This window comes from Mercurialis annua, linkage group LG3 (assembly GCF_937616625.2).
Source record: "Mercurialis annua linkage group LG3, ddMerAnnu1.2, whole genome shotgun sequence".
In the NCBI taxonomy this organism is placed as follows: Eukaryota; Viridiplantae; Streptophyta; class Magnoliopsida; order Malpighiales; family Euphorbiaceae; genus Mercurialis; species Mercurialis annua.
This window is the reverse complement of record NC_065572.1, coordinates 58431935-58458402: the sequence shown is the minus strand read 5'-3', so window position 1 is coordinate 58458402 and position 26468 is coordinate 58431935. Positions and strand designations below refer to the sequence as shown.

The 26468-nt window shown below is 39.3% G+C and overlaps 3 protein-coding genes across 3 annotated transcripts; 2 read left to right on the top strand and 1 right to left on the bottom strand.

Moving 5' to 3' along the window:
* Nucleotides 1–2029: 2029 nt before the first annotated feature.
* LOC126671305 (cationic amino acid transporter 1-like) lies at nucleotides 2030–5877 on the bottom strand. Its single transcript, XM_050365067.2, has 2 exons — nucleotides 5253–5877; nucleotides 2030–3451 (listed from the first exon to the last, which is right to left on the bottom strand). Exons 1-2 carry the CDS (start codon nucleotides 5671–5673, stop codon nucleotides 2103–2105), a joined length of 1770 nt encoding a protein of 589 aa, XP_050221024.1. The 5' UTR covers nucleotides 5674–5877; the 3' UTR covers nucleotides 2030–2102.
* Nucleotides 5878–16294: 10417 nt separating this feature from the next.
* On the top strand, nucleotides 16295–16792 carry LOC126672743 (uncharacterized). Its single transcript, XM_050366698.2, has 2 exons — nucleotides 16295–16638; nucleotides 16702–16792. Exons 1-2 carry the CDS (start codon nucleotides 16295–16297, stop codon nucleotides 16790–16792), a joined length of 435 nt encoding a protein of 144 aa, XP_050222655.2.
* Nucleotides 16793–17830: 1038 nt separating this feature from the next.
* LOC126672742 (uncharacterized) lies at nucleotides 17831–20887 on the top strand. Its single transcript, XM_050366697.1, has 5 exons — nucleotides 17831–18313; nucleotides 18620–18918; nucleotides 19039–19142; nucleotides 19236–19645; nucleotides 19784–20887. Exons 1-5 carry the CDS (start codon nucleotides 17831–17833, stop codon nucleotides 20885–20887), a joined length of 2400 nt encoding a protein of 799 aa, XP_050222654.1.
* The last annotated feature ends 5581 nt before the right edge of the window (nucleotides 20888–26468 follow it).

The window sequence follows — 26468 nt, the reverse complement described above, 5'->3', positions numbered from 1 at the left end:
TTGACATCACCGTTAATTCTATGGATTAATGTAAGATATTAAGACTTAATACATAGTTTGACCGCTGAACTTGTACCCTCTTACTCATCTAACCTCTAAATTTAACGTCTCACCTATTGAACCTCTAAACTTGTTAAATAATCCGATTTGACCCCTTAATTTGATAAATATGTAAATATTGAATCTTTCCGCGTCCACCTGTCACTTGAAACATTCTAAAAGAAATTATATATGGAGGGGTTCAATGTTTACGTATTTATCAAGTTCAGGGATCAAATCGGGTTATTTAACAAATTCAGAGGTTCGATAGATAAGACGTTAAGTTTAGAGGTTAGATGGATAAAAGGGCACAAGTTCAGGGGTCAAAATATGTATTGAGCCAAGATATTAATGGGTGGAGATAGTGCGTCTCATGCTACTTGGCGAAGATTAGAATAAAGATGTAGATATCATTGATTGAGTAGGTTGAACATCAATGTTAGATGATATATACGTGGTATTTCATATAAATTAATAAATTGTCATCAAATCATGATTGTACATATAACTCCTTTGACTTAAATGCCTATATTCATGATAATCCTTAAATTCAACATGTCGTAAAAGACTCTTGGCCGACAATCATACCCGATTTAACAGTCTATCAGTGTTTCATAATTTTATTAGTCAGTAGCTCTCTTCTTACTAAACAAGACATACAAAAGTTTGAAAAGTTTTAAAGGCTGAATTGTAATTGTTGTAAATATCTATAAAATTTCAAACTTTTGTGAATTGAAGTTTAAATAATTAAATTTGTTCCAAAATTTAGAAATTTATAAGTGAATTTGTATAATTTAAAAGAAAATAAATTTTATCTGGTGACTAAAGAACAATTTGATAAAATTGATGACTAAATGACCACTTAACCACTTAATAAGCCTTTTCACTAAAAAAATGACAATTAAACAAAATTCATTAAATAAAAAGAGAATTTGTCAAAAATAATTTGATTTTAACTTTATTTGTAAAAAAGTTCTCCAAGTTCGAATTTTTTACTCAATAAATTTATAAAAATACTCCGTTTTTTAAAAACTGTTTTAGAAACGGTTGCAAAACGTGTTTTAGAAAACCGTTTGAAATCGCTTTAAAATGTTTTGGAACTGTTTAAGAAATGGTAAAACGGTTGTAAATTGTGTTTTTTAAAAAACCATTTGAAATCCTTTAAAAAAATGTTTATGTAACAGTGTTTAAAAAACAGTTTCTAAATGTGTTTTTAAAAACTGTCTGAAACTGTGATGCCCGCTGGAGTTATAAAAAAGATTAAGATGTGTTGGAATATGACTAAAAAGCTCATAATTTGGAGATTTAATTTTTTAAATATTTTTTTTAGATATTATGTAAAGATTCCAAATAAAAACTACGTTGGCGTAATCAAAACGTAGAGTTGAAAAGATAAATTAAATTCAAAATCAAAATAATATTTTTTGAGGGTTGATCCAATCAACGCCAATATATTAAGTCATATAACATCAAGTCTCAGATGTATACACAGAAAATTTGCCAAAAGAAAAAAAAATAACTTCCTTGTATTCTCCAAGTTTTTTGAAGTCTCATAGTCATGAAGAAAGGATCAACGCGTTCTCTACACTTGTGACACTAAATTAGTTAATCTAAATTTTATTTTTTTGAGCAACTAACTTTAATTTTTTTTATTTCTGGGTCAAATTATTACATAATTGTATTTTTAAAACGCGTGAAATACAAATTCAAGTGATGCACAAAAAAGTTAAAATTTTTCCTAATTGTTGCGATAAAATTATTGTAAACCTATTTTTTGCAATAAAAATATAAATTATATGGTAATCTGATATAAAAATGAAGAATTTTGAAGTTAGTTACTAAAAAAATAAAAACTGAATTAAATGATTATGTGTTATAAGTTCAGCAAGCGCATTGGCCTTTGTTCAATTTATAACATTTACATGATGAGTTTTTGTGAGCAGGATCCAATCTATATAGAAAATTTCCTTTAGAAAAAAAAACAAGAAAATTAAGCACCTAATTAACAAATTCATAAACTCAATAATAATTCTGCTACATATATTTAGAGTTGAAAAATAGATTTACAATGAACCTTCTTCTATCTTCAACCCTTCTTCACCCCTACTCTTTTCAGATTCCCTAGCAGTATCATACGATGCATGCAATCCAAACAAGAAATAATACACTAACAAAGCAGCACTCCAAATTCCAAATCTTATGAAAGAATCTTTATCGATCGATCCCAGAAGAAATATATTTATCAAAATCGAAGCAGATGGCAGCCACGGAACCAACGGAACGCCCCATAGTTTTGGTGCACGAGCTTGGGGAACAAAAAATAATCCCAATGTAGCCAAGAACCATATTGGTATCGTAATTACATACCCGATCCACCCATCTCCGCCCGCACCCCACAGCGCGGCCGTAGCAATGGAAGAACCGAGGATAACAGTCAAGCAAACGACGAGCTTGATATGATTCGCTGATGTCGTTTCGCCCGCGACGTAGTATCGTCGAACGAGTAAAGATAATGCAACTAACATGAAAATAAACAAAGTTGATATTGATAAAAGATTGGATAATATCTCAAGCTTCGTAAAGAAAGCAATCACAGCGGTCGCGGCCATCATGACCACCGTGGCGTTCACCGGTGTTCCTGTTTTAGCGTTAACCTGAGCTAGCCACGGCGGCATCATATGTGTACGAGCAATATGAGTGAGATATCGAGCCTGTCCGACCGCAGACACTAACAGAACTGTTGTCATCCCTTTCAAAGCACCTAATGAGACAATGTACTTAGCCCAGTCCCACCCGACGGTCTGAAACGCGACGGAGAATGGAGCGTCAGGATCGATCTGCTGGTACGGAACCATCAAACAGAGTGTAACCGCCATTAAACAGTATAACAGGGTGGTAACCGCCATCGAACCGACGAGACCGATCGGAATATCTCGAGCAGGATTCTTGGTTTCTTCGGCCATTGTTGAAACAGCATCAAATCCTACATAAGCAAAGAAAAGAACTGCGGAAGCGTTGAAAACACCACGAGCGCCGAACGGAGCGAAGTCTCGGTAGTTTTTGGTATCGGCGTTCATGAGTCCGGCGATGATGATGAAGAGAATAACGACAATGTGGACAATGGAGGCGACGTAATTGAAGCGAGACGAGGCCTTTGTACTGAGAACAGCGAGGACACAGATGATGGCGATGACAGCGACGGCGATCGGATCGAGGTGATTGTAGTCGTCGGGAATGCTGTGGGCTATGATGCGGAAGTCATCGGGTTTATGGTTTAAGAGGGTGGCGAAATACGATGTCCATGCACGAGCCACCGCAGCGCCACCGATGACATACTCAAGGAGGATGTTGCCGGCTGCAATGAACGCCATGAAGTCGCCTAGCTCTACTCTTAAGTATGCAAATGAACCACCTGAAAAGCCAAAAATAAAAATTTATTTCAATCTTCTTCATGTTGTAAATAATCAACTCAGGGTCAAATGGTCAATCTTATCCTTCAAACTGTGACTCAGGATTAAATAACATATTTTAATCATTTTAATCAAATAAAAACAACACTTTAAAATTTTAGATTAGTAAAGATTTTTTTGTCAACTTTTGATAAAATTCAGTCATCCCAATTCTTAAACTGATTTATATTATTCTTAATCGATCAAATAATCAAAAGTGAATAATTTGATCCGAATTATAAATTCACATATCGAATTCACCCTTTACTCGTATTTACACAACGACTAAAAAAATGAGATACATATGCAAGTGTCTAAAATATGATTTATATTTGAGATATCACATCTGTTATGATTTATAGTTTAGTGACTGAAATAAAAAAACTGAAAAGTTCAATGATGGTTAGAATCAATTACCCATGTATAATAAAAAAGTAGGTATGGTCGATTTTTTTATGGAGATAACAAGAAATAATTAAATAAAATTATAATAGCCGCTCTTTCAAGAAAAATTATTACGCGCAACTGTTGCGCCATGTCATTCGTGCAACAAAATAATGATACGTTAGGCATGTGGAAAAATTGATTATAAAAAAATTAAGTAATTATTAAAAAATTTCCTATCGTAAATGCTCATTGGTTTGTTATAAGTATGACATGGCACAACCATTGTATGAGATAAACACTCTCTTTCAATCCCCATAATAATAACAATAATAAAACAAGTTGTTTATGCAATCTAATGGACAATCTCTACATAAAATATGAAAACAGCCTACCATATAGTCAAATATTGAGTTACATTTCTACTAATCATGAAAAAAGTCAACTTTATATTTTTGTATTCATGTATATGAATAATTAATTTTCTAAGTTTTCTTCAAGAAAAAGACATCTAATTTAATTCTTTGGTATTATTAATATAGTTATGCAAGAATATATTCAATAGAAGAAACCCATGTGCCCAACTTGGTTTAGGTCAAGCAGTGATTGCAGACTAAAGATAGCTCTTTAGTCATATATTAAACAAGTCTTCCATGCACTAGAAAAGTATTTATATCTAGTTATATCTTCCAACGCAAAAATTAAGATTTATTTCCTCCTTATCCGAAATAAATATTTGATTATTATAGAGCAAATCCATCCAAAATTCTATTTACTATTGGTTTTTATTTTATTGAGTTAATTACATATAAAATTATGACCTTTGCGCGAAGTTTTAAAAATAACATAACTTTTGAAACATGTCAATTATAGAAACCACCTTTCATTTTTTTTTCAAAAATAACATCGGCGATTTTTAATGGCATTTTTGCTGACGTGGCATGACACGTGGCAGATCCATCGGCTGTCCAAGTCAGCAAAATTTCACCAAAAAATGTGCTCATGATGAAATTGAAAAAAAAATGAAAGGTGGTGTCTATAATTGACACGTTTTAAAGATAATGTTATTTTTGAAACTTCGCGCAAAGGTCATAATTTTATATGTAATTAACCCTATTTTATTTAGCGCTCACCAAATTTTTTCATTCAAATGAGTTTATATGTTGTTATTAATTTGCATTTTCATGGTCCTTTTATTACATGAAACACCGTTCAATTTTTTTTATAAGCCTATCCGATTTTCAAAGTTTCGCTCTGACTAATTTATAATCTTACTTGTATGAAAAAAATCATTTGATGTTTTTCATTTTAGAAATCTCGTGCAGCATATAGGAATTACATTAAATTACAAAAACCTAAACAAAAAAACCAGAAACGTACCAGCAACAGGGATTTCAACAGCGAACTCGGTGTAACAAAAAACAGAAAGCATGGCAGAAATGCCCGAAACCACATAAGACAGCACCACAGCAGGACCAGCAGCAGATTGAGCCTCGAGACCTGTCAGCACAAAAATACCCGCACCAATCACAGCACCAATGCCAAACCAAATCAAGTCCCACCAATTCAAATTCTTCTTCATTTCATGCTCACTTCTCCCCTTAATCTCATTGATCTCCGTCGAGTCCAGGGACCGCGCCAGCAGCCGGTCCTTGAACCTCCCCGGAGTTTCGCTAAGCGCCTTCATGTAGTTCCCGACGCTTTGAAATGACTCTTCTGGCAAGAAATCTGACTTCGTGCACGAACACGATCCTCTCCTTCGGATTCCTCCATCTCCTTTATCTTCCATGTCAACTCCCATTTTTTACAAATTGGTAAAAAAGAAATTTAGAGAGAGAGTGTGGAATATAAAGAAATCTAGAGAGAGAAATTGCCGGAAAACGAATCGGGGATGAAGGTTAAAGAAGAGATTCAGATCTTCTCTACCTTTCCAGAGTAGTAGGAGAAGGAAATAAATGAAACCACATGATGAAGAAGAAGAAATGAGAATCAACTTCTTTTATATGCAATAACAAAGTCAATGGAATCTTAGCTGTTATAACTGCTAAAAATTTATATTTACAATTGTTTTTTTACCTATTTAGAATTTATTATTTTGATAATTAATTTCATCATCAAAATATTAAAGTAAAATATTTATATTTATTTACAATTTTAGCAGGTTTTCAAATATAATATGTATTTAAAATTGTGCTATATTTAGCATCATCTTTTCAATTTTTGTCAAATATATGCATTATCAATTTGATGATATGGTGCCATGTTATACATCTATGTATATAAAATTAATCTTGTGTGGCGTATATAACATCGCGTCATATCATATTCAAATCGATTGAGGATATATTTGGTTAAAGTAGAAAAAATTGTTGTATATATGATTGGAATTTTAAAATATGATATATTTGGTAAAAATGGCTAAAATTGTAGGTAAATATAAATATTTTGCCAAATATTAATTGTTAATCTAATGGTTTATAATAGAACTGCTCCTGAATGTATTATATCCAAAATACTAGTATTATTCATCTAACAGTTCAAAATAATACTCCTTGAATGTAAAACTGTAAATTGTAGTTAATTTATTATACAGTTGTAAATGAAGAGATGAACAAATTTAATCAGATACAGCTAGTGATATTCTAATTATGGATAGTGTTAAGTTGTCCTTTTAATTGCTTTTGTTGTAAATTATTTGAATCTTTTTGTTAAAGATGGCAGTATAATGATTTTTTTTGGGTAAAGTATTTAAGGCAAACAATTTCCAAAATTAGAGGAAAATTTGTAATTCTATTGTTTGTTCACGTTTTATTTGTTAAAAGAAAAATGATATTTAATCCAACAATTTTAACACATTTTATTATATCGTTTTATGTAGCATACTTCTTTTTACTCAATTTCTATTGAAAAGTGTATGCTTTAATCTTCCACTTTAAAAAATCCACTCGTTTGTTGACACGTCAGATGGTACAATAAGATGAATTAAATTTATTAGGTTAAATAACATTGTCAGAAAAATTATGTCTTTACTGTTTTTCTCCCTAACTTATAATGGTAATTAAAAAATGGGTGTAGCGCAATAGTAGTAAACATAAATTAAATCATAAAATTTAGAGTGATTTGCAATTACAACACGAATTTTACAAAATGATAATGTGAGATATCAATTTTTATTTTTTGATAAAATAGAATACCGATCAATGATATAATAATATATAATTGTATATTATAATATCTATGTTAGTATTTTTATTTTTATTTTAGTTTGGACTGAACTGGCTATTAGCTAGTACTGAGTTGGTTAATTAGCCTGTTTGCCAATTTCCTATTTCTATTTTAAATGCTGGAGCCCCGACAAATTTTTAATAATACAGTTGATTAATTATTTCATTAAATAAACTTTTCAATCTGACTATATTTAAAATAAAATTTATTAAAATTGTCTGTTAATTTATATTTATATATAATTTTGTAACAAAATAAATTCTAAATATAAAACAAAAAATTAATTCAACAAAAAATCATAATTTATTCGATCTTATTTTTTAGAACTTGTAATTGCATGCTACAAAAAAATGTATAATTGTAGATATCAATAAATAGTAATAAAAAAATTAAATTAAAATAATTAATTATTAAGTTATCAATTACTTGAAAAAATTAAATGTATGAAAAGTTATTTTGATTAGAGTATGAATAAGAATAGTCATTTTGTGATAAATATTTTTTCATCCCTTAAAAAGTAATCGACTCTTTAGATAAATATCTTTCACTTGATTCCTTCAAATGGATTAATAACATACAATATTTATTAAAATGTGTACCTGAGTCATATTATTCAATACTTGTAATTCAAAATTTAAATTTTTTATTCGGTAAGAATATACGTGATATTTTTATTCTCAGCCTAAACAGTTCATATACAAATAATATTAGAATATTTTAATATAAAAATCATATAAAATAAATAAATATGTTTTATATAAAATAAATACATGCGATTTGAGTTGTTTTTTAACTTTTTTTCTTCTTCTTTCTAAAGCACCTCTAATTCTGTTACTTGGATGTCTAACGTTCGCTTTTGACTTGATTTCACACACAACTGGATAAGATATTTTATTATTTATTGAGTTAAATGAACTAGTTGGCTGACTACTTACCTTCATTTTTCGTAAATCCTTCAGTAACTTCTTTAAATCTTCACATGCATGCTCATATGTATTTTCATTTTTTGATGCATTTCTCGAAAAATTATGACGCAATAATGAATATCATCTTCCAATAGACTCTTGTGGACTACTTCCAACCCCAATGCTATAATTGTCCTTAATCATTCTAATTTTTGCATCTTTTCAACCTTTTCAAGATGTATTGTGGTGGAATTTGTTTGATATTTTTTATCAAGGACTTTCAAAATATGTGAGTATAAAATTTCCACAAAAATAAATTTCATACAACTAATTTTTTGTTGATATTTATAAAGTAAATACTTTTTTTTTCTGCCATATTGAACTTTGTAACTAGTAACAATTCAGACTTATTAATTTTGTGGATAACACAATTACGAACTTTCGCATATTCATTTTGGAACATTTTACATACAACTAGAGTTTATATATTTGAAGCATGTTTTAACATCTCCACATTAACTTGTAAAACCAAGACTCTTTCTCTCGTTTTCAATTACATTAACAACTCGTCATACTGTTTATCTGATAAAAATCTGTTCTAATTATCAAACAAAATATATAAAGTTATTATTTGCATCTAAGTATTTCTTTAGAACACTATTCATTGATTCACTTCATTGTGTGCTTTTCATATCAGCTGTAAACATATGCCGCCCGTATATCATAACCTATTTTTCACTTTAAAAATTCCACTGCACCATTTATTAGCAGTTAGCATATACTCTCTTTGTCTCGTAAATATAGGTCACCTTTCTATTTTGCCCGTCCCAAATTATAGGCCACCTTCTAATTTTGGTTAATAATTTTAAAACTAAAAGACTTAATTACCCCTAATAAATATACATTATTGTCTTTAACTTAATTAATTGCTCCATGTTCCAATATGGAATAAATATCAGTTATTAACAACAATGCAAAATACACCAATACAAAATTAGTCATTAATATATTATTTATTTATTTAAAAAATTATTAAAGGCTAAAAATAGAAAAATACATAAATAAACTAATTTTAATTAATCTAACTATTTTTTTATAATCCCGTATTTGTCCAAATAGCCTATTTTGTGGAACGGAGGGAGTACTTATTAAGCATATTACCCAAAATTTGAAGCCATTTATCTTCTTCATCTTCTTCTTCTTCTTCTTCTTTATAATCAGATACGTGGGAGCTAAAATTATTTGCAAATTGTTTTGATGAATGAAAAACATGGTATTAAATATGTCACACACATAATAGATGATAAGTGTAAAAAAATAACCTCCTCAATTGCTTTGGCCATCGTTGGACATTGATTTGTAAATATCGTCGTATTTTGTTTTCCGGACATTGCACTTGAGAAAAGTCTTAAACAACCATTTAAATTATTATATCGTTTCATCATATAGCAAAGCTCCATAATATATAATACTTGTTTTATGTTGATTAACATCAACAAATGGTGCAAATGGCTTAGCATACTCATCTATAAGTTGTATTGAAACATACAACATCTTCAAAGTGTTGGTAATCAATAATTGATCTACCATCCACTACTAGAAAATAGCATTTTATCAATGGATGTTTCGTCGATAAACCACTGAAATTCGTCGCTAAATCAGTTTTTCGTTGATAAAAGATTGAAATTTGTTGCTAAATCAAGATTTTTTGTCGGTAATTTGTCATTTTCTAGTGTGTCTCCAGAACACATTTAATATAGAATTATCATCATCATCAAATTGTACCAAATAGAAATAAGAGGCATCTTGTAGCCATTGACGGAGGGATGGGTAGGCTGGGATGGCCTGATCTTAACATATATATCATCAGTGTAGTAGTAAGTTCATGAGTATAATCTGCCTTAAAAGAACCAACTTCAAATATACCATCCGATTTAAATTGTCCGCACCTTTTATCAACACCCTTTTGATCTTATTTTGAATAACAATTTTTTTTATCTTTTTATCTGTCCATCAATACGCTTCAAATATTGTTTTCTAACACTGAATCCCAACTTATGAGAATAATTTTTATAAAAAGTATATGCACTCTTTTGATTGTTAACTTTTTCACTAATATAGGGGTGAGCGGAGCGGGGTTCGGGGGCCGCTCGCCCAAGGCTTATGGCCGACTTCTCGACCTGGAAATGGTTTGGAAAATGGAGTCGCCACCTAGTTCAACTAGGAAATGTCTTTTAACCGACTAGGTAACCCTTACTCTCTTATGGGTAAGATTAACGTGCATCAGACCAAATACTAGGGTTCGTTTGTCCCTTCTGGAGGTCTGCAAGCATAGAATGAACGCAAAAGTCTGTTTTGAAATATGGAATAATTTATCCTTTCGGCTGGCCAAGTGCATGGACAGACACTTGACCGGACTAGTATTGGAGTAGTAATCAAGTAAAGGGATACTTGATCGAGTTTTGTATTTTTACGTCTGGTCTAACAGGATGTTTTGAAAATATGGTTTTGAAACTGGAAAAATTGTTAGGCCGGACTTAAGACTAAGACTGAAATGGTATTTTTTTAAGAACTTGAACTTGGAATCATTACATTGACAGCATGCCTCAAATACAAACATTAGGTTGGGTAATTTTCTAGAGGGTAGTGTCTATGCTGGAATGCATGTGGACTGAGTCGATGGGTTTTGATAGTAACTGGTTTAAGGCTTCCACAGACTAATATACCTTTGATAGGTCTCCTCAATCACGAGTACAAACGACCAAGGTATGAGGCTGTGAGTGATACTGATCCGCATAAGACGTTCTGGATGTTGGAGTGCAACGCCAGAGCGTGAGATCGGCTATGAGTACCGGGGCTGGATAGGGACTCCTCGATCTGAAAATGGTTTGAAAAATGGAGTCGACACCTAGTTCAACTAGGAAATGCCTTTTAACCTACTAGTTAACCTTACTCGCTTATAGGTAAGATTATCGTGCATCAGACGAAAGACTAGGGTTCGTAGACCTCCCCGAGACTCTTGTGCTTGGCTTATCTGTTACCGCTTTATTTACTGGACATATTTGTTTTATTCTCATCTCAACAATATATGCAGTTCACGGGATACGAAAGCTGGAAATAAACAGGGATGAAAGCAGTATACACGTTTGACGCACATATTACTTGATCTGGATTGACATTTGAGGAAAGTAGCAGGTACTCATAAACATACATCTAACCTTAAAAGTTTCTAGCAAGTAGCAAAGTCTGGATGGTCCGGATATTTTACATGCATAAACTCTAAATCAGATGTAAATGTTTGATTGATTAATTTTATTAGTGAGTCTTGAAAAACCTATACAACCATTACTACATTTTCGTGGTAGTCATAAGATGTCTAAGTGACAGACTGGAATTGCATTATCTCGCTAATTTATGTGATTAGTGCTTTAACCGGTTAATTGATGTACTTCTTAGAACCCGTTAAACATTGCAAGATGGCCCATGTACAATTTGTAAACATGCAAGGTTAAAGATACATTTAAACCTCGTTGACTTTGAGTGTCTGGCACTCGCGCGGATTTGACTGTCGGTATGGTCAGAATTGACTCTCAGTCAAAACATGGGAGTTGTCGGTCTTGTCAGTATGGTTCAATCGGTTTAAAGTGAGGTTGATTCCGAGTTTTGGTGAACCCTGAATCATCTCTTGAAATTGCTGGGTTTACAGGCCTCGGGCTCGTGGGCCCGAATTATACGCTATATTATATTATTGGAATTCTGAGTCCGTTTTACATTGGTTATTGCCCGTTACATTATATATATAAAATTACATTGAATTATTTACGTCTGGGTTCAAACCGGGCGTGATTTCGAGGCCGAACGAGCCCGAAAACGCGTTTGGAAGTCTGGATCGGGTTTGGGAAGCAGGATCTGGGAAGTAGGGACGACGAACACGGCGCAAATTTAAACTGCCGGCGCCGGCATGTTATTGTGCCGGCGGCGCCACTTTATTCTGGCGGCGCCGTCAGTTTCAGCGGCGGCGGCAGCGGTATGTCGGCAGGTTTAGTAGCTCGTTTTATTTTGCTTCGTTCTCATTCGTTTCGACTCCAATTTTCATGCAAGAGTAGTCAAAACCGCATAAAATTGAACATGAATTCAAATATGGTATTTAAAGAGGGTTTAGAGCTGATCTAAATCTTGAAAATAACAAATTACAGCAACTTCGGAATAGCTTTTTTCATGGCAAACAAGCTTAAAAACACACTAAATATGCATCTTAAGAGATCCAATTAACTGGGTTTCTTATTTTGAGTATATAAAATATATTAAATCAGACATTAACATGCTAATTCATTGATTTTATGATAATTTTGATAAAGTTTGGATTTTAGTTAATATGGCAACTTTGATGGCAAAATAACAAACAAGTTAAGCATGTATCCTAATTTAATCATTGCATACAAAAATTAAAGGAACAAAATAGAGAGTGCTCAGAATTACCGGTCTGATTCCTTAGCTCGTTTGCTGGAGAAGTGGATGCGAAATCCAGCTTCGAGTCTGTGCAGGCTGCGTTCTTGGAGAATCAAAGCGTAGCTTAGTGTTTTTCTATACTGGAATTGATGTGATTTGCGTGTGGTGTGTGTGTAGTTCGAAAAACTAGGGTTTTTTTAGGGGGAGGGGATCGAATTTTGTATGCTAGGGTTTATATGTTTCTGGTCCGACCTCTGACTCAGTAAGTTAACAGTATTATTTATAGAGGTTAATTAGGTTTAGGGTTAGTTAGGGTTAGAATTTTGTCAGACTATTTTTATACCCTTTTCTAATTTTAATTAATGTGTTTAAGATAGGTAATTAAGGTGATTGGATTAGTGAAAAACTACTATAAAGTGAGTGAATTCCGTATTAAGACTTGATGACTAAAAAAACATGTCTGACTCTTAGGACCGTATGGGTTTGATTATGATCAATTTTAGTTTATAAAACTTGTAAATTGGCCCATCTACTTTTAAGATAGTGCAATTAATCAAATTTCTTAGACCTAAACTGGAATCTTTTTGAATTTTTTTTGGGCTATTCGCGGCTAATTATATTTTGATCCTCTAAATTTACAGCTATGCACGTACGCCTGCTTAGATTGCAGGAAGTAAATCGATAGCTCGTTACCCTGATAGATTTCTCAGAAAATTATCATATCTTTTTGGATTTTTATATGCTATTAATAACTAATTACGTTTTGATCCTCTAAATTTACAGCTATTCACAGACTACGCCTGCTTAGATTCCAGCAAGCAAATCGGTAGCTCGTCACCCTGATAGATTTCTCAGCAAATTATCATTGAACGCTTCAGACCCTTATCACCTGTCCGGAAAATAGGTGTTATATAATAGAGCACTTCGACATCCATAAATATGATGATATTATATTTAATTAATTAGATTGCAATTGATATAAAATTGATTTATTTAAAAAATAAAAATTTAAATAAAATACCTTACTTTTTATGATCGATGATGAACACTTGAGCTATTAGTAGAATTTCAAAAATTAATATGTTAATTCTTGAAAAAAAAAATGTATGGAAAAGTTGAAATTAAGAAAATTGTAATTGATGTTTTAAATTTGAACAAAAAATCAGGTTGTGAGATTCTCATTTTTGCCCGGGCAGCAGTAAAACTCATTTTTGTCTTTATTTTGGTTGATTCTTCATTTTGACGTCTTCATTGTTTGTTTGCCGAACGGAGATTCCATGAATCCATGTACTGTTTCGTAATAATAATACCCATTAGCCGACAATATTGTAATTTTCATATAGATGTGATCTATAATAATCACCCTCACATAATTTTTTTTATCTAACTATGAGGTGTTCTGAACGGGTTTCGACTATAATACGGCACCTTTAAATCTTCTATATTCAGATTAATCTTTACTCGAATCGGATAGTTCTCTTGCGAAAGAAAAAACTCTGGCATAAATTTTTTTTTATTTATAAATGAAATTCATTACTCAATGATAAATTCAACATGACATGAACAAAACAGCCTTCTTGCCATCTTTATTTTCTTATTCTCTTGCATGATATACGCAGTAAATTCTGATTTAGGTGGAATGCATGAAAAATGTGTGATTGTAATGAATTGAATATTAAAACAAATAATTTCATAAAAAAATATTAAAACAAATTATGCATGTTTTTCCAATATTTTATTTTTTTATGAATTTTTATTTTTTGTATTTGATATTGATTAGTGATAACGTAGCACATCTAATAGGGGCGAAGCAACCTCGCCACGAACGAACATCGCTAAATCAAGCATTTCGCCGACCTGATAATTGCGCCCGACCTTCTCAGAATCATAGATCATGCGGCTTGGGGGGTCACCGGATCGATGGGCATTCAAACATCATCCGAGACATTCAGGACTGATAAGGTCGGATCCACGATTCTATCCGAGCTTCAGGTTGTATTCGCTTCAGACCCGATCCGAGCTCCGGGTTCATAAATCCAAAAAGACCGGACCATACGACCCGAGCTTCGAGATATTCTCAAATACCAGAACCATGATAACTTGGTCCCCAAGTTATCCGGGCTTCAAGGCTTGACCGGGCTCCGAGGTCCTGCTCGTGAGCACACGCTCGTGTGCCAGATCCTGGGACCACAAAATATCTTCTGACAGGTACGCGAGGAATGTTCCCTCTGACACACCTAACAACCCGTGCCTCCCGCAGGGATATTCTGCCACGTCAGCATAACTGATTTCTGGGACCACTGGGCTCACAGCTTGCCAGCAAGGCAGGTTTGTCCTTAAACCCTAACTATAAATAGAGGGTTTAAGGACAAACCCTAGGTAATTTCTTTTTTCTACTCTAAGCACTCTCATTTTCTCTTCTTCTTCTTTCTCTACCTTAAAACCTTACTTGAGCGTCGGAGTGAACGTCCGGTGACCCCCACCGGAGTTCCTTCTGACCTCTGTTTGCTTGTGGTGTGCAGGTCGGTAAAGCTCGGATTCTGTTTGGTGATTCATCACTTGGCGCCGTCTGTGGGAAACGTTTTGTATTCCCCTGTTCTGCTCTGGTTCTTTTGACGTGGCTGATCAGATCTTGACAAGAAACAATGGCTGATGATCCTGTTTTGGACAGGGTAGACCCTCAGGGAACTACGGTTACCGACACTAACGTGGCTGGTGGAGTGTCAGCTAGTGGTCGGACCTCTGTGATCACAACTCCTCCGGCTAATACTCAGGTGGGAGGATCCAGGGCCTCCGGCAGTGGAGCTGGATTTGTGCCTTTGTATGGATTGGAAAACTATCCTAGGGCAAACCCTTTTGCTTCAGATGCAAGCCACACCAACTTATCCACCCCAGGAACCACCGTGCCTCAGAGTTTCCTCCACAATACCTTGTCTCCCACTCAACTCAACTTCCCGGTAGACGCTACACTGGTGGCTACGGGAACAAGAACAACTTCTGGGCAGGATATACCTCCGGCGGTCTTACAAGCTCAAGAATATTTAGAATCCATGGCTCGCCAACTGCACCAGGCCCAGCAGATGCATTTTGCAGTCATGTCCCAGTATTACCCAAGTTACAATCCCTCGGCCACCCCCGTGGCCCCTCCACCCCAAGCTGCTGAGTTTCAGGATGGTCGTCCTCCGAGAGAAGAAGGTCGGAACGATCACCCACGACCCAGACCTAGGGGTCCCACAGAGCATCAAGCACCGAGAGGCGAAGATCATCGTGACACTAATCTGCCGAGAGACGAAGGTCGGCATGATCGCCCTCTGCCGAGAGACGAAGGTCGGCATGATCGCCCTCTGCCGAGAGACGAAGGTCGGCAGGATCGCCCTCTGCCAAGAGACGAAGGTCGGCATGATCGCCCTTTTCCGAGAGACGAAGGTCGGAATGATCCTCCTCCTCCTCGAAGGGAGGGGGTGCAAGACGAGAATCTACCACCGGGGACACAGCGCGGTGACGCTGGCTTGGGGAGGGGAGACCCAGACCCGGAGGCAGATCCTCTGCGGACCGCGAGAGCAGGAGTTCCACCGGTCAGGAGAAACGGGGCAGAAAGTGTTCACAGCTCGGTTGCAGCGTCACAGCTCGGGTGCAGCGTCACAGCATCAGAAAACTTTGTATGACGAAGTTACTCGTCTGGTCCAGGCCGAGCTGGATAAGCATAAAGGGCATAAGGCAGAGTCTCGACCTTTCACTACCTGTGGCATTGCTAGCCCCTTGTCAAAAGCTATATGGGATGACCCATTCCCAGATAAGTTTAAATATCCGCCCATTGACAGATATAACGGTAAATCCGACCCGATGACTTATTTAAGTTGCTTTCAGGTTGCCATGGGAGTCCAAAGTGTCTCAGACGCCACGGTGTGCAAAGTGTTCCCTTCAACGTTGAGCGATGCAGCGCAAAAGTGGTACCAGAACCTCAAGGAGGGCTCTATTACTAGTTTCAGGGAGCTCGCTATGGCCTTCAAAACCCACTTTGCCCCGAGCATCGAGCGAAAGAAAAGATCCAGCGATTTAAAGAAATGCTTTCAAAAGCAGGGAGAAAATTTGAAAGCTTACATTGCTCGGTTCAATGCCGAGGCGATCATGATAGAAGACTTAAACGATGATACTGCCATCGATTCTATGAAAGATAACACCAGCATGCAAGTTTTTCGAGACAGCCTGATCACCAACCCGGTTGACACTTACACCGAGTTGATGGACAGGGCTTGGAATTATATCAATCTTGATGAGGAAAGGCAGAGGAAGTTTTACGGGATGGCTAGCCCAGTTCCCAGTAAAACGCAGAATACTTAGGGATCCAACCGTAGCCAAGATCGGTACCGACCTCTGAATGAGACTTCGGGGTACAGGGGTAACAAGCCGTTCAATGCTCAAACCAGTCCGCCAAGCAGGGGGCCTGGTACTAAGCCAAGTTTCAGTATTGGGGGAGAAACTGAAGGATACGTGGACCGAGCATGAGTACCGAGACAATATGTACCGCTTAATACTCCAAGGGAGCAGATTCTGTCATGGATCAAGCACAACAATGAAGAGATTCGTTATCCACCGAGGCTAGTAAAAGACGGAGACCGATCCAAGTTCTGTAATTTTCATGATGGTTATGGCCACGAAACAGAGGAATGTGGACGTTTGCGAAGTGAGATAGACAAGTTAGTCTGCCAGGGGCGATTACAACATTTTGTTGTGGCCAAGGAGGGCCAAGACCGAGGAAATACGAGGGTCAACTCGGTCAGGTCGGAGCCAGGGGGGAGCAGGGAAGCCCAATCCCCATCAAAGAAAACACAAGTCACGGGAGTAATCAACACTATCTCAGGAGGAACTTTAGAATCCGAGTATGGTCGCAAACGCAGAAAGAAAAAGCAAAAGATGGTCATGTCGGTATCTACGGGGTCGCCATGGCCTAACATTGTTTTCGGGCCAGAGGATGCGAAAGGAGTAGATTTTCCTCATGAAGACGCTTTGATTGTATCCGCCATCATTGGATCGAAATGGGTAAAACGATTGCTGGTGGACGATGGTAGCTCGGTTAACTTGTTAACTCTGTCAGTCTTTTTGTCGATGGGAGGATCCAGAACTGATCTTAAACATGTGAACATTCCCCTCCTGGGGCTGGGAGGAGCTCCGGTCACCCCAGAAGGCATGGTCGAGCTAGACTTGGAGCTCGGCATCGAAATACCTCAGGAGGACGGAACAGAAGGGATCCTGGCGGAACCAACACGGAAGGTACGTTCACTGTTCATGATAGTTGACATGCCTCTAGCGTATAATGGTATCCTTGGTAGACCTATGTTGTATAGCACAGGTGCAGTGACTAGTATTCGTTACTTGATGATGAAAATCCCAGTGGAAAACGAGGTTATAACTATTAGGGGAAATCAAACCCTGTCTAGGCAATGCTACATGGCAACTATGGGCAGCACGGTGGAAACGATGAACATCGATACACCGGAGCTGCTCCTCAGAGAGAAAAAGGCTCAGAAACCCCGTGAAAACTTAGAAACGATCGAACTTACAGAGGGATCCGAGATGTGTGTAAAGCTGGGGGTAGATTGGCCAAATGAGCACCGGGAAGCTATCATAGCTCGGATAAAACAGTATGTGGAGGAGTTTACCAACAAGCCAGAGGATATTGGAGGGGTAGACCCGAAGATAATCTCGCACAAGTTAAACGTGGATGCTAAGTGCAAGCCTGTCAAGCAAAAGAAAAGAACTTTCTCTCTAGAGAAACAGATTGCTATCCGAGACGAAGTGGAGAAGCTTTTGAAAGCCGGATTCATCAGGAAAGTAGATTATCCGGAGTGGCTGGCAAATGTGGTCTTGATCAAGAAGTCCAACGGTAGATGGAGACTTTGTATAGATTTCACTGATCTAAACAATGCCTGCCCAAAAGACAGTTTTCCTCTGCCGAACATTGACCAACTGGTGGACGCAACGTGCGGATTTGCGGTCTATGCATTCTTAGATGCTTCTCAAGGATATCACCAGATCCCGATGTGTAAAGATGATGAAGAAAAGACAGCTTTCACAACGGATCTGGGGACATATTGCTACAAGAAGATGCCTTTTGGCTTGCAAAATGCTGGGGCGACCTATCAAAGACTCATGAATCATGTTTTCAAGGATCAACTGGGCAAAAACGTCGAGGTTTATGTAGATGACATAGTCGTGAAATCCAAGGGGATCGAGGATCACGCAGGGGATCTGGCAGAAACTTTTGAAAAGCTGAAGGGTTTTAACCTCAAGCTGAACCCGGAAAAGTGTGTCTTTGCAGTCTGGTCTGGGAAATTTCTAGGGCACCTCATCTCGGAGAAAGGCATCGAGGCGAACCCAGAGAAAATAGAGGCAGTAATGAACATGAAAGCCCCGAGCTCGGTAAAAGAAGTGCAAAAGTTGAATGGAAGAGTCACAGCGTTGGGAAGGTTCATGAGTTGTTCGGCCAAACGATGTTTGCCATTTTTCAAAATCCTGAAGAATACAAAGAATTTCAAGTGGACGGAGGAGTGTAACACAGCTTTTGAAGAGCTAAAGGTTTACCTCAGCACACCCCCAGTGCTAGGTAGACCCGAGCCAGGGGAAATCTTATATTTGTATCTCTCGGTGAATGACGAGACAGCAGCGGCAGTCCTGGTAAAGGAAGATAAAGGTCTGCAAACCCCAGTTTACTATCTCAGCAGGGTCTTGAAAGGCCCGGAGGTCAGATATCCAAAAATTGAGAAATTTGCTTTGGCATTGAAAGTGGCGGCGGAAAAGCTAAGGAGATATTTCGAGGCTCACATCATTGTAGTACGGACAAACCAACCTCTGAGAAAAGCGTTGCAGAGGCCAGAAATGTCGGGACGGCTGGTCAGCTGGTCGGTCCAGCTGGGAGGATACGACATCCGGTATGAACCGAGACCGGCTCTAGAAGCACAAGTATTGGCAGATTTCATAGCCGAGACCACAGCAAGTGACCAACCTGAGGAACCTGACGAACAACTTCTACGGTGGGTCTTAGAAGTCGATGGGGCATCAAATCTGGAAGGATCTGGAGCAGGCGTAGTCTTGAAAGGCCCTCACGGAGTCACACTCCGAAGCTCGGTGAAATTTGATTTCCCGGCATCCAATAATGTCGCGGAATATGAGGCTCTGTTGATCGGATTAAGAATGGTAAACGTGGTCAAAGCCGAGCACGTAACGATAAGGAGTGATTCTCAGTTAGTTGTTTGTCAAATCCTGGGTACTTTTGAAGCTCGGGATTCAGAAATGAGAAGATACGTGGACAGAGTCAAGTTCTTCTTAAACAAGATTCAGAAGCTTGGAGGAAAATGGGTTATAGAGCAAGTTCCTCGTTTGGAAAATCAAGAGGCCGATGTACTAGCCAAAGCAGCAACAGTGAACGAAAAGATACCAGGGGTCCATTTCTCTGTTCAAAAGCATTCCAGCATCGACAACCATGAAACCATTTTTCTAACTCAGCCTTTGGAAAATTGGATGCAAGACATAGCCCACTACCTGATGGATGGAACTCTGCCAGAAAACAGAGATAAAGCATACAAAATCTTGCGACAAGCCCCGTACTACGCGTTCCTCGACGGAGTCTTATACAGGAAGTCATTCACCCACCCGTGGTCGAGATGCCTGACGGCAGAGGAAGGGGAGTATGTTCTGAGAGAAATACATGAAGGGATTTGTGGGGCACACATAGCTCCTCGCATGTTGGCAAAGAAAGCAGTGTTACAGGGATACTACTGGCCCCTAATGGTCAGGCAGGCAGAGGAGATAGTAAAGAAGTGCGAAAACTGTCAGAGGCATCAGAACATCCGACATGCTCCCACTACAGAGCAGTGTCCTATTACCAGTCCTTGGCCATTTGCAACATGGGGAATTGACATCCTGGGACCTTTCACACCAACCACGGGGCAGAAAAAGTTCTTGATAGTGGCAGTAGATCACTTCACGAAGTGGATCGAGGTAGAGGCAGTGAGTACCATCACGGAAGCTCGGATCAGGGATTTCTTCTGGAGGCAAATTGTGTGTCGCTTCGGTATACCCAGAGCATTGGTGACCGACAACGGGAAGCAGTTCAACTGCCGAGCCTTCAAGGAATTTTGCAACGACTTGCACATTGACCTGTGTTTCACTTTGGTAGTGCACCCGCAAAGCAATGGGATGACCGAAGTAACCAACCGGACGATCCTAAAAGGGCTTAAGGCCAGGCTGGGGGAGTTCGATAAACAGTGGCTGGAAGAGCTACCGAAGGTCATATGTGCTTACCGAACCACCCCAAGGGCAGGCACAGGAGACACCCCGTTTTCTCTGACATATGGGTGTGAGGCAATGATACCTGTGGAAATAGGGATGCCAACTCTAAGGGTCCAGTTCTTTGACGAGGCTAAGAACGAGGAATAGCAGAAGTTATGCCTAGACCTATTGGAAGAACGAAGAGAGCAGGCAGCGCTAAGAATCGAAGCATACAAGCAAAGAATGGCTAAGTATCATAACAAGAGAGTTAAACCCCTGAGTTTCCAAGTTGGCGATCTGGTCCTGAGACGGGCAGACATTGCTAAGGGAAATGCCGGAGTGGGAAAGCTCGAACCCAACTGGGAAGGCCCTTATCGAGTCACGGAGGTCGGACGAGCAGGAGCTTACAAGATAGCACACATGTCGGGCAGGGTGCTCCCGAGAACTTGGAACTCCCAGGTTCTTCGGAAATACTATCAGTAGTCACTTGTTTTCATTTTCGAGGTACCTAGGGGGTTTTTCACTTATATTTGAGTTAGGCTTTTGTAAAACTCAAACATAAGTTTTTCCCCTCAAAGAATAAAAAGATTAAAAAGAATTCATGTCTTTTTTAAAACCCGAGCAATCTACTCGGTAAAAAAATCTACGGGCTATGTGCCATCTACGGGCTATGTGCCATCTACGGGCTATGTGCCACCAGCGGGCTATGTGCCATCTACGGGCTATGTGCCATCTACGGGCTATGTGCCACCAGCGGGCTATGTGCCACCAGCGGGCTATGTGCCACCAGCGGGCTATGTGCCACCAGCGGGCTATGTGCCACCAGCGGGCTATATATGTGCCATCTACGGGCTATGAGCCATCTACGGGCTATGGGCCACCTACGTACTACGAGCAATTTTGACCCCGAGCAATGACAACACCAGGCTATCTAGAATCAGCAATGCTCACACCGAGCAACTTGATTAAACTTGACCTCAGAATAACAAAGAACCAATTCTAGCATTTTTCTCCCAACTCTGAGTCTAGAAACCACGAAAAACCAAGAAGGTCACACTAACAAAGCCAGCTCGGAAACGGAGCCAAGTTGTACACGAAACATGTTATCATAGATATAGACAAAAATTTCAAAGATACAAAACAGGGCAAAAAGATTCATTCAAAACAACGCGGATATAACAAGAAAACATAGGCATTTAAACAAGCAAAAAACAAAATATATAACAAATCAAGGAAAAATATTCAAGACAAAGCAAAAGAGCTCGGAGCTCAGCATTCCTAAAAAATTACAAACTTACAAAAATGAAGAAAAAAATTGTTCAGAAATTACAACTACGGTTATTCTAAACTGGGCCTTGATCCTGGTCGTCAGCCAGGTAATCCTCGATGTCTGCTGGCACATCATAATCCTCGGGCAACTCTTTAGCCCGACGGTGTAGCTCCAATACATCTAGTTTAAAGTCAGACACGTCGGTGTCAGCCCCAAATCGGCCTCTCACAAACTCGCCAACCTGAATCTCGCCAACGTGCAGCATCCTGCGAAAATCTTCATATAAGCCTTCCTCTCGAGTGGCACCCTCGGCAACTTGAACCTCGGCTTTCTCGGCCCGATCGACCGCTCCCGCCAAATTCTTCTTAAGTTCTTCCACAGAATCCCGGAGTCCCTTGGAAGCCAGCTCATTTCGACGAGTAACGTCAGCGAGCTGCTTCGAGAAATCCTCTTTCTCAGTAGCCTTCTCAGTCTCCAGACGACTAACGTCACTTCTCAGCTTTCCGAGCATCTCCAAGTCCTCAGACCTTCGATCCTCGGAATTCTTCAGTTGCAATTCCAGCTTGGCTACCAGGGCGGCTCCATCAGAGGCTTTCTTCTCGGCGTCAGCAGCACGTCTCTCAGCATTTCGCACTTTCGCCTGCTCGGATAGAAGAAGGTCCTTGGCCAGCAAAAGATCAACCTCATTCTTACTGGCATTCTGGTCCGCCAAGTAAGATACTTGAGCTGCCTGAAACCAGAAATCAAATACTCTAAGTACCAAAAAAAAAACATAACACGAAAAATTACCAAGTACAAGGTAAAAATACCTGGAGGCAGAGAGAGGAGACAACAGCCAGCAAATTCTCCGGCCTGTGAGTCTTATAGTGGGCCAAGTCAATAGGCAAAGTGGTCACCCGGGCCACATCACCGGCAATAGGAAGCTCGTTCAAAGTAGCTCGAGCACCATCATTGTGACGACTTACCCACTCGGCGAAGCTAGCCCGAGTAATCGTCTGTGGACCCGAGGCCGCTGTGCTAGAGTCCGAAGAAACATCCGGCAGGTCAGCCATAGAAGCACGGGGGGCTTTAGAGCTTGGGCCAGTCGCCCCTGGAGCAACCCCTCGGGGATCAGTTTTCTTCTGGACCGGACCATCCACGGTCTCGTTTGAATCCAAGTTCACAAAAGGGATGGTCCCCACAGGCTCTGCAGTAGGGGGGATCTCCATCCCACCCGGCAGCTGAACCCGAAGAGGCACGGGGTTCAGGCCCACCTTGGGGACAGCGTTCTCAGCAGCCTCGGGCCTCGACACGCCGGGGGCCGCAGGAGCAGCGGGAACTGCGGGAGCTTCAGCAGCAGGAGCAGGGGCCGGGGTGGTAGCTCGGGTCGCCGGTCTCTTACCAGCAAGCCTGGCCACATCAATGCTATTCACTGCAGGAAACAATCGACAACGGTCAAAATTTTTTTAAAAAAAAAAAAAAACAAACAAACACAAAGAAAACAGGCACCAGGAGCCGAGCTCTTCCAATATTCGAAAAACATCTTGGGACAAAGATCATCAGCATAAGCTTTGTCCCCCACGGGAGCTGCATCCCGGAGTTTGACAATATCAGCCAATTCCAAAGGGGCAGGGACATGAAACCACTTATCCGGTTTATAACACTTGTCCTGCCAAGTAGTCACCATCCCCTCAAAGGCAGTCGGATGGGTGATCTGGAAGTAATCCTCTTTGAAGTCCCTCAAGGAGTCCGTTATCCCAGTAACTAAACCTCCCGCTACCTCTTTCCTCTCCCCTCGAAACCGGATATACGCGAAATGATTCCGGTCTTTTAGCGACATAAGATACAAACAACAGAAAAGTCGCATAGAATCCACCAAACCGTTCTGCTGACACAACTGCAGGAAGCAAGAATAATGCCGAACTCCGTTCGGATGAATCTGAGACAGCGGTACTTCAAAGTAATTACTCAACCATTTGTACTGCTCCGAGATAGGAAAACGGACACCAGACTGGAGATGCTCCAAGGTCAGCATGATCGTATCCTTAGGAGGCGCGTCGTTTAACCTTTTTCCCTCCGGGACTACGGATAGCTGATACTCCTCCGGGATACCAAAAGTGGCCCTCACGGCATCCAAAAATCCAGTGGTGCACCGCGACACTTTAATGTCCCGGTCATCGGGTTGGCCACCAACATCCGCGGCTTTATTTTTTCCCTTTGCTTTCTTCGAAACTCGAGGTTGCGAGGTCCCCACCTCTTCCGCCCCCGAGAAATTAGCTCGGCTAGAGCGAATTACATGAAACTCAACAGACGCCTCAGCCGTCCCCTGACCATCATCGTCGTAACCCCTCCCCTCCTCACGTTCTGATGATTCACCCGACATGCCTAAAGGACAAAGAAACAAGCTCGGATGAGACGAGTTTTCAAAAAACAAAAAACAACAAAAAGCAACGAAACACTGAAATTATGAATCAACAGAAGACTCCTAAGGGGTGAAATCATCAGAACGCTAAGAACACCACGATGAATCCCCAGTTTTCTGGAAATTCATCTCCCAGATTTTTACCAGAGCGACAACGCCACACATAAAATCGAAACTCTAGAAACCTACTCAGACATTTCAACCTCAAGCACAGTGAAATCATGAAACAGAGGCAAGCAAACATTGACTCAAACCAGAAAAACACAGAATCCAGAGAATACAATATAATCTAAAAACTGAGAACAAAGCATCTAAATAAGACAAGGCAAAAACTTCATAAACAAAACAACAGTTTCAGGAAATAAACATGTAGCAAATGAGATTCACATAGCAGGAACGAAAGAACCAAAACTAAGAACCATGAAGTTAAGAACGCTTACTTGTAGAAAACGCAGCAAATCCTGGGAAGAAAGCAAACAAGGCAACCGGAAGCACAAATCACGATCAACGGCAAAACCTGGAAACCTCAGGAACAACAGACAGAAAATCCTCCAAACAGCAGATAGCGAAGAAAGCTTCGAAAAAGACGAAGAACACGAGTTTTTCTTTTTCAAGAGCAGAGAGAAAAATCGAAATTGAGAAAGGAAACGAAAAGTTTATAAGTTTTGAAAAATGAAATTTATAACGGAAGAAAAGAGAGGGAAAACGAAAAGGCACCTCTTAAATCTTCTCTCTCTTCCCACTAAGCGTGACTCCTAGAAAACTGCACCAGCAGTAACTGCTTGGCACGTGGCTGAAACATGAGTAGAAGCACAACCGTCATCAAGGACACCCATCCCTACAACTGTCATGAACGCCAACTCGAAAGGACAGGTCCTTTCACATCCCACCAGCTAATCCTTCTGACAAGCGGCTCGGTGTCAGAATCGGTCAATACTAGGACAACCGAGCCACCACTCACGTGACTGGAGACCTCGAAGAACACTACCATCTCGGACATAAATATCCGATGCACTGGGGGGGACTAGTGATAACATAGCACATCTAATAGGGGCGAAGCAACCTCGCCACGAACGAACATCGCTAAATCAAGCATTTCGCCGACCTGATAATTGCGCCCGACCTTCTCAGAATCATAGATCATGCGGCTTGGGGGGTCACCGGATCGATGGGCATTCGAACATCATCCGAGACATTCAGGACTGATAAGGTCGGATCCACGATTCTATCCGAGCTTCAGGTTGTATTCGCTTCAGACCCGATCCGAGCTCCCGGTTCATAAACCCGAAAAGACCGGACCATACGACCCGAGCTTCGAGACATTCTCAAATACCAGAACCATGATAACTTGGTCCCCAAGTTATCCGGGCTTCAAGGCTTGACCGGGCTCCGAGGTCCTGCTCGTGAGCACACGCTCGTGTGCCAGATCCTGGGACCACAAAATATCTTCTGACAGGTACGCGAGGAATGTTCTCTCTGACACACCTAACAACCCGTGCCTCCCGCAGGGATATTCTGCCACGTCAGCATAACTGATTTCTGGGACCACTGGGCTCACAGCTTGCCAGCAAGGCAGGTTTGTCCTTAAACCCTAACTATAAATAGAGGGTTTAAGGACAAACCCTAGGTAATTTCTTTTTTCTACTCTAAGCACTCTCCTTTTCTCTTCTTCTTCTTTGTCTACCTCAAAACCTTACTTGAGCGTCGGAGTGAACGTCCGGTGACCCCCACCGGAGTTCCTTCTGACCTCTGTTTGCTTGTGGTGTGCAGGTCGGTAAATCTCGGATTCTGTTTGGTGATTCATCAATTAGGTTTATATCTTTTTCTAGTTCTAATTGTATGAATGGAAAATTGGGAAAAAAATATTATTGTTGAAACATATTAATTTATAAACACCAATAGTTCAAATTGTTGCGTGAGTGGACTGAAAATTTAGAGTCCTTTTATTTTATACATTAACTAATCAAATGAGAGATGTTAAAAATTAACTCTAAACCTTATGAATTATGATAAGAATACTATATAAAATAATTAAATAATTAAAAGGTTAAATTATTGTGTGAGGTTTCTGTACGAAT

Bases quoted from the DNA above. Each gene is read 5' to 3' on its own strand.
- LOC126671305 (XM_050365067.2), bottom strand. From the start codon at position 5,673: ATGGGAGTTGACATGGAAGATAAAGGAGATGGAGGAATCCGAAGGAGA. The intron at 3,452-5,252 runs GTACGTTTCTGG...TTGGCTTTTCAG, and splicing joins TGTTGAAATCCCTGTTGCTG to GTGGTTCATTTGCATACTTA.
- LOC126672743 (XM_050366698.2), top strand. From the start codon at position 16,295: ATGACTTATTTAAGTTGCTTTCAGGTTGCCATGGGAGTCCAAAGTGTC. The intron at 16,639-16,701 runs GCAAGTTTTTCG...GTTGATGGACAG, and splicing joins ATGAAAGATAACACCAGCAT to GGCTTGGAATTATATCAATC.
- LOC126672742 (XM_050366697.1), top strand. From the start codon at position 17,831: ATGAAAATCCCAGTGGAAAACGAGGTTATAACTATTAGGGGAAATCAA. The intron at 18,314-18,619 runs GTCTTGATCAAG...CATGTTTTCAAG, and splicing joins CGGAGTGGCTGGCAAATGTG to GATCAACTGGGCAAAAACGT. The intron at 18,919-19,038 runs GTTCATGAGTTG...GGTTTACCTCAG, and splicing joins AGAGTCACAGCGTTGGGAAG to CACACCCCCAGTGCTAGGTA.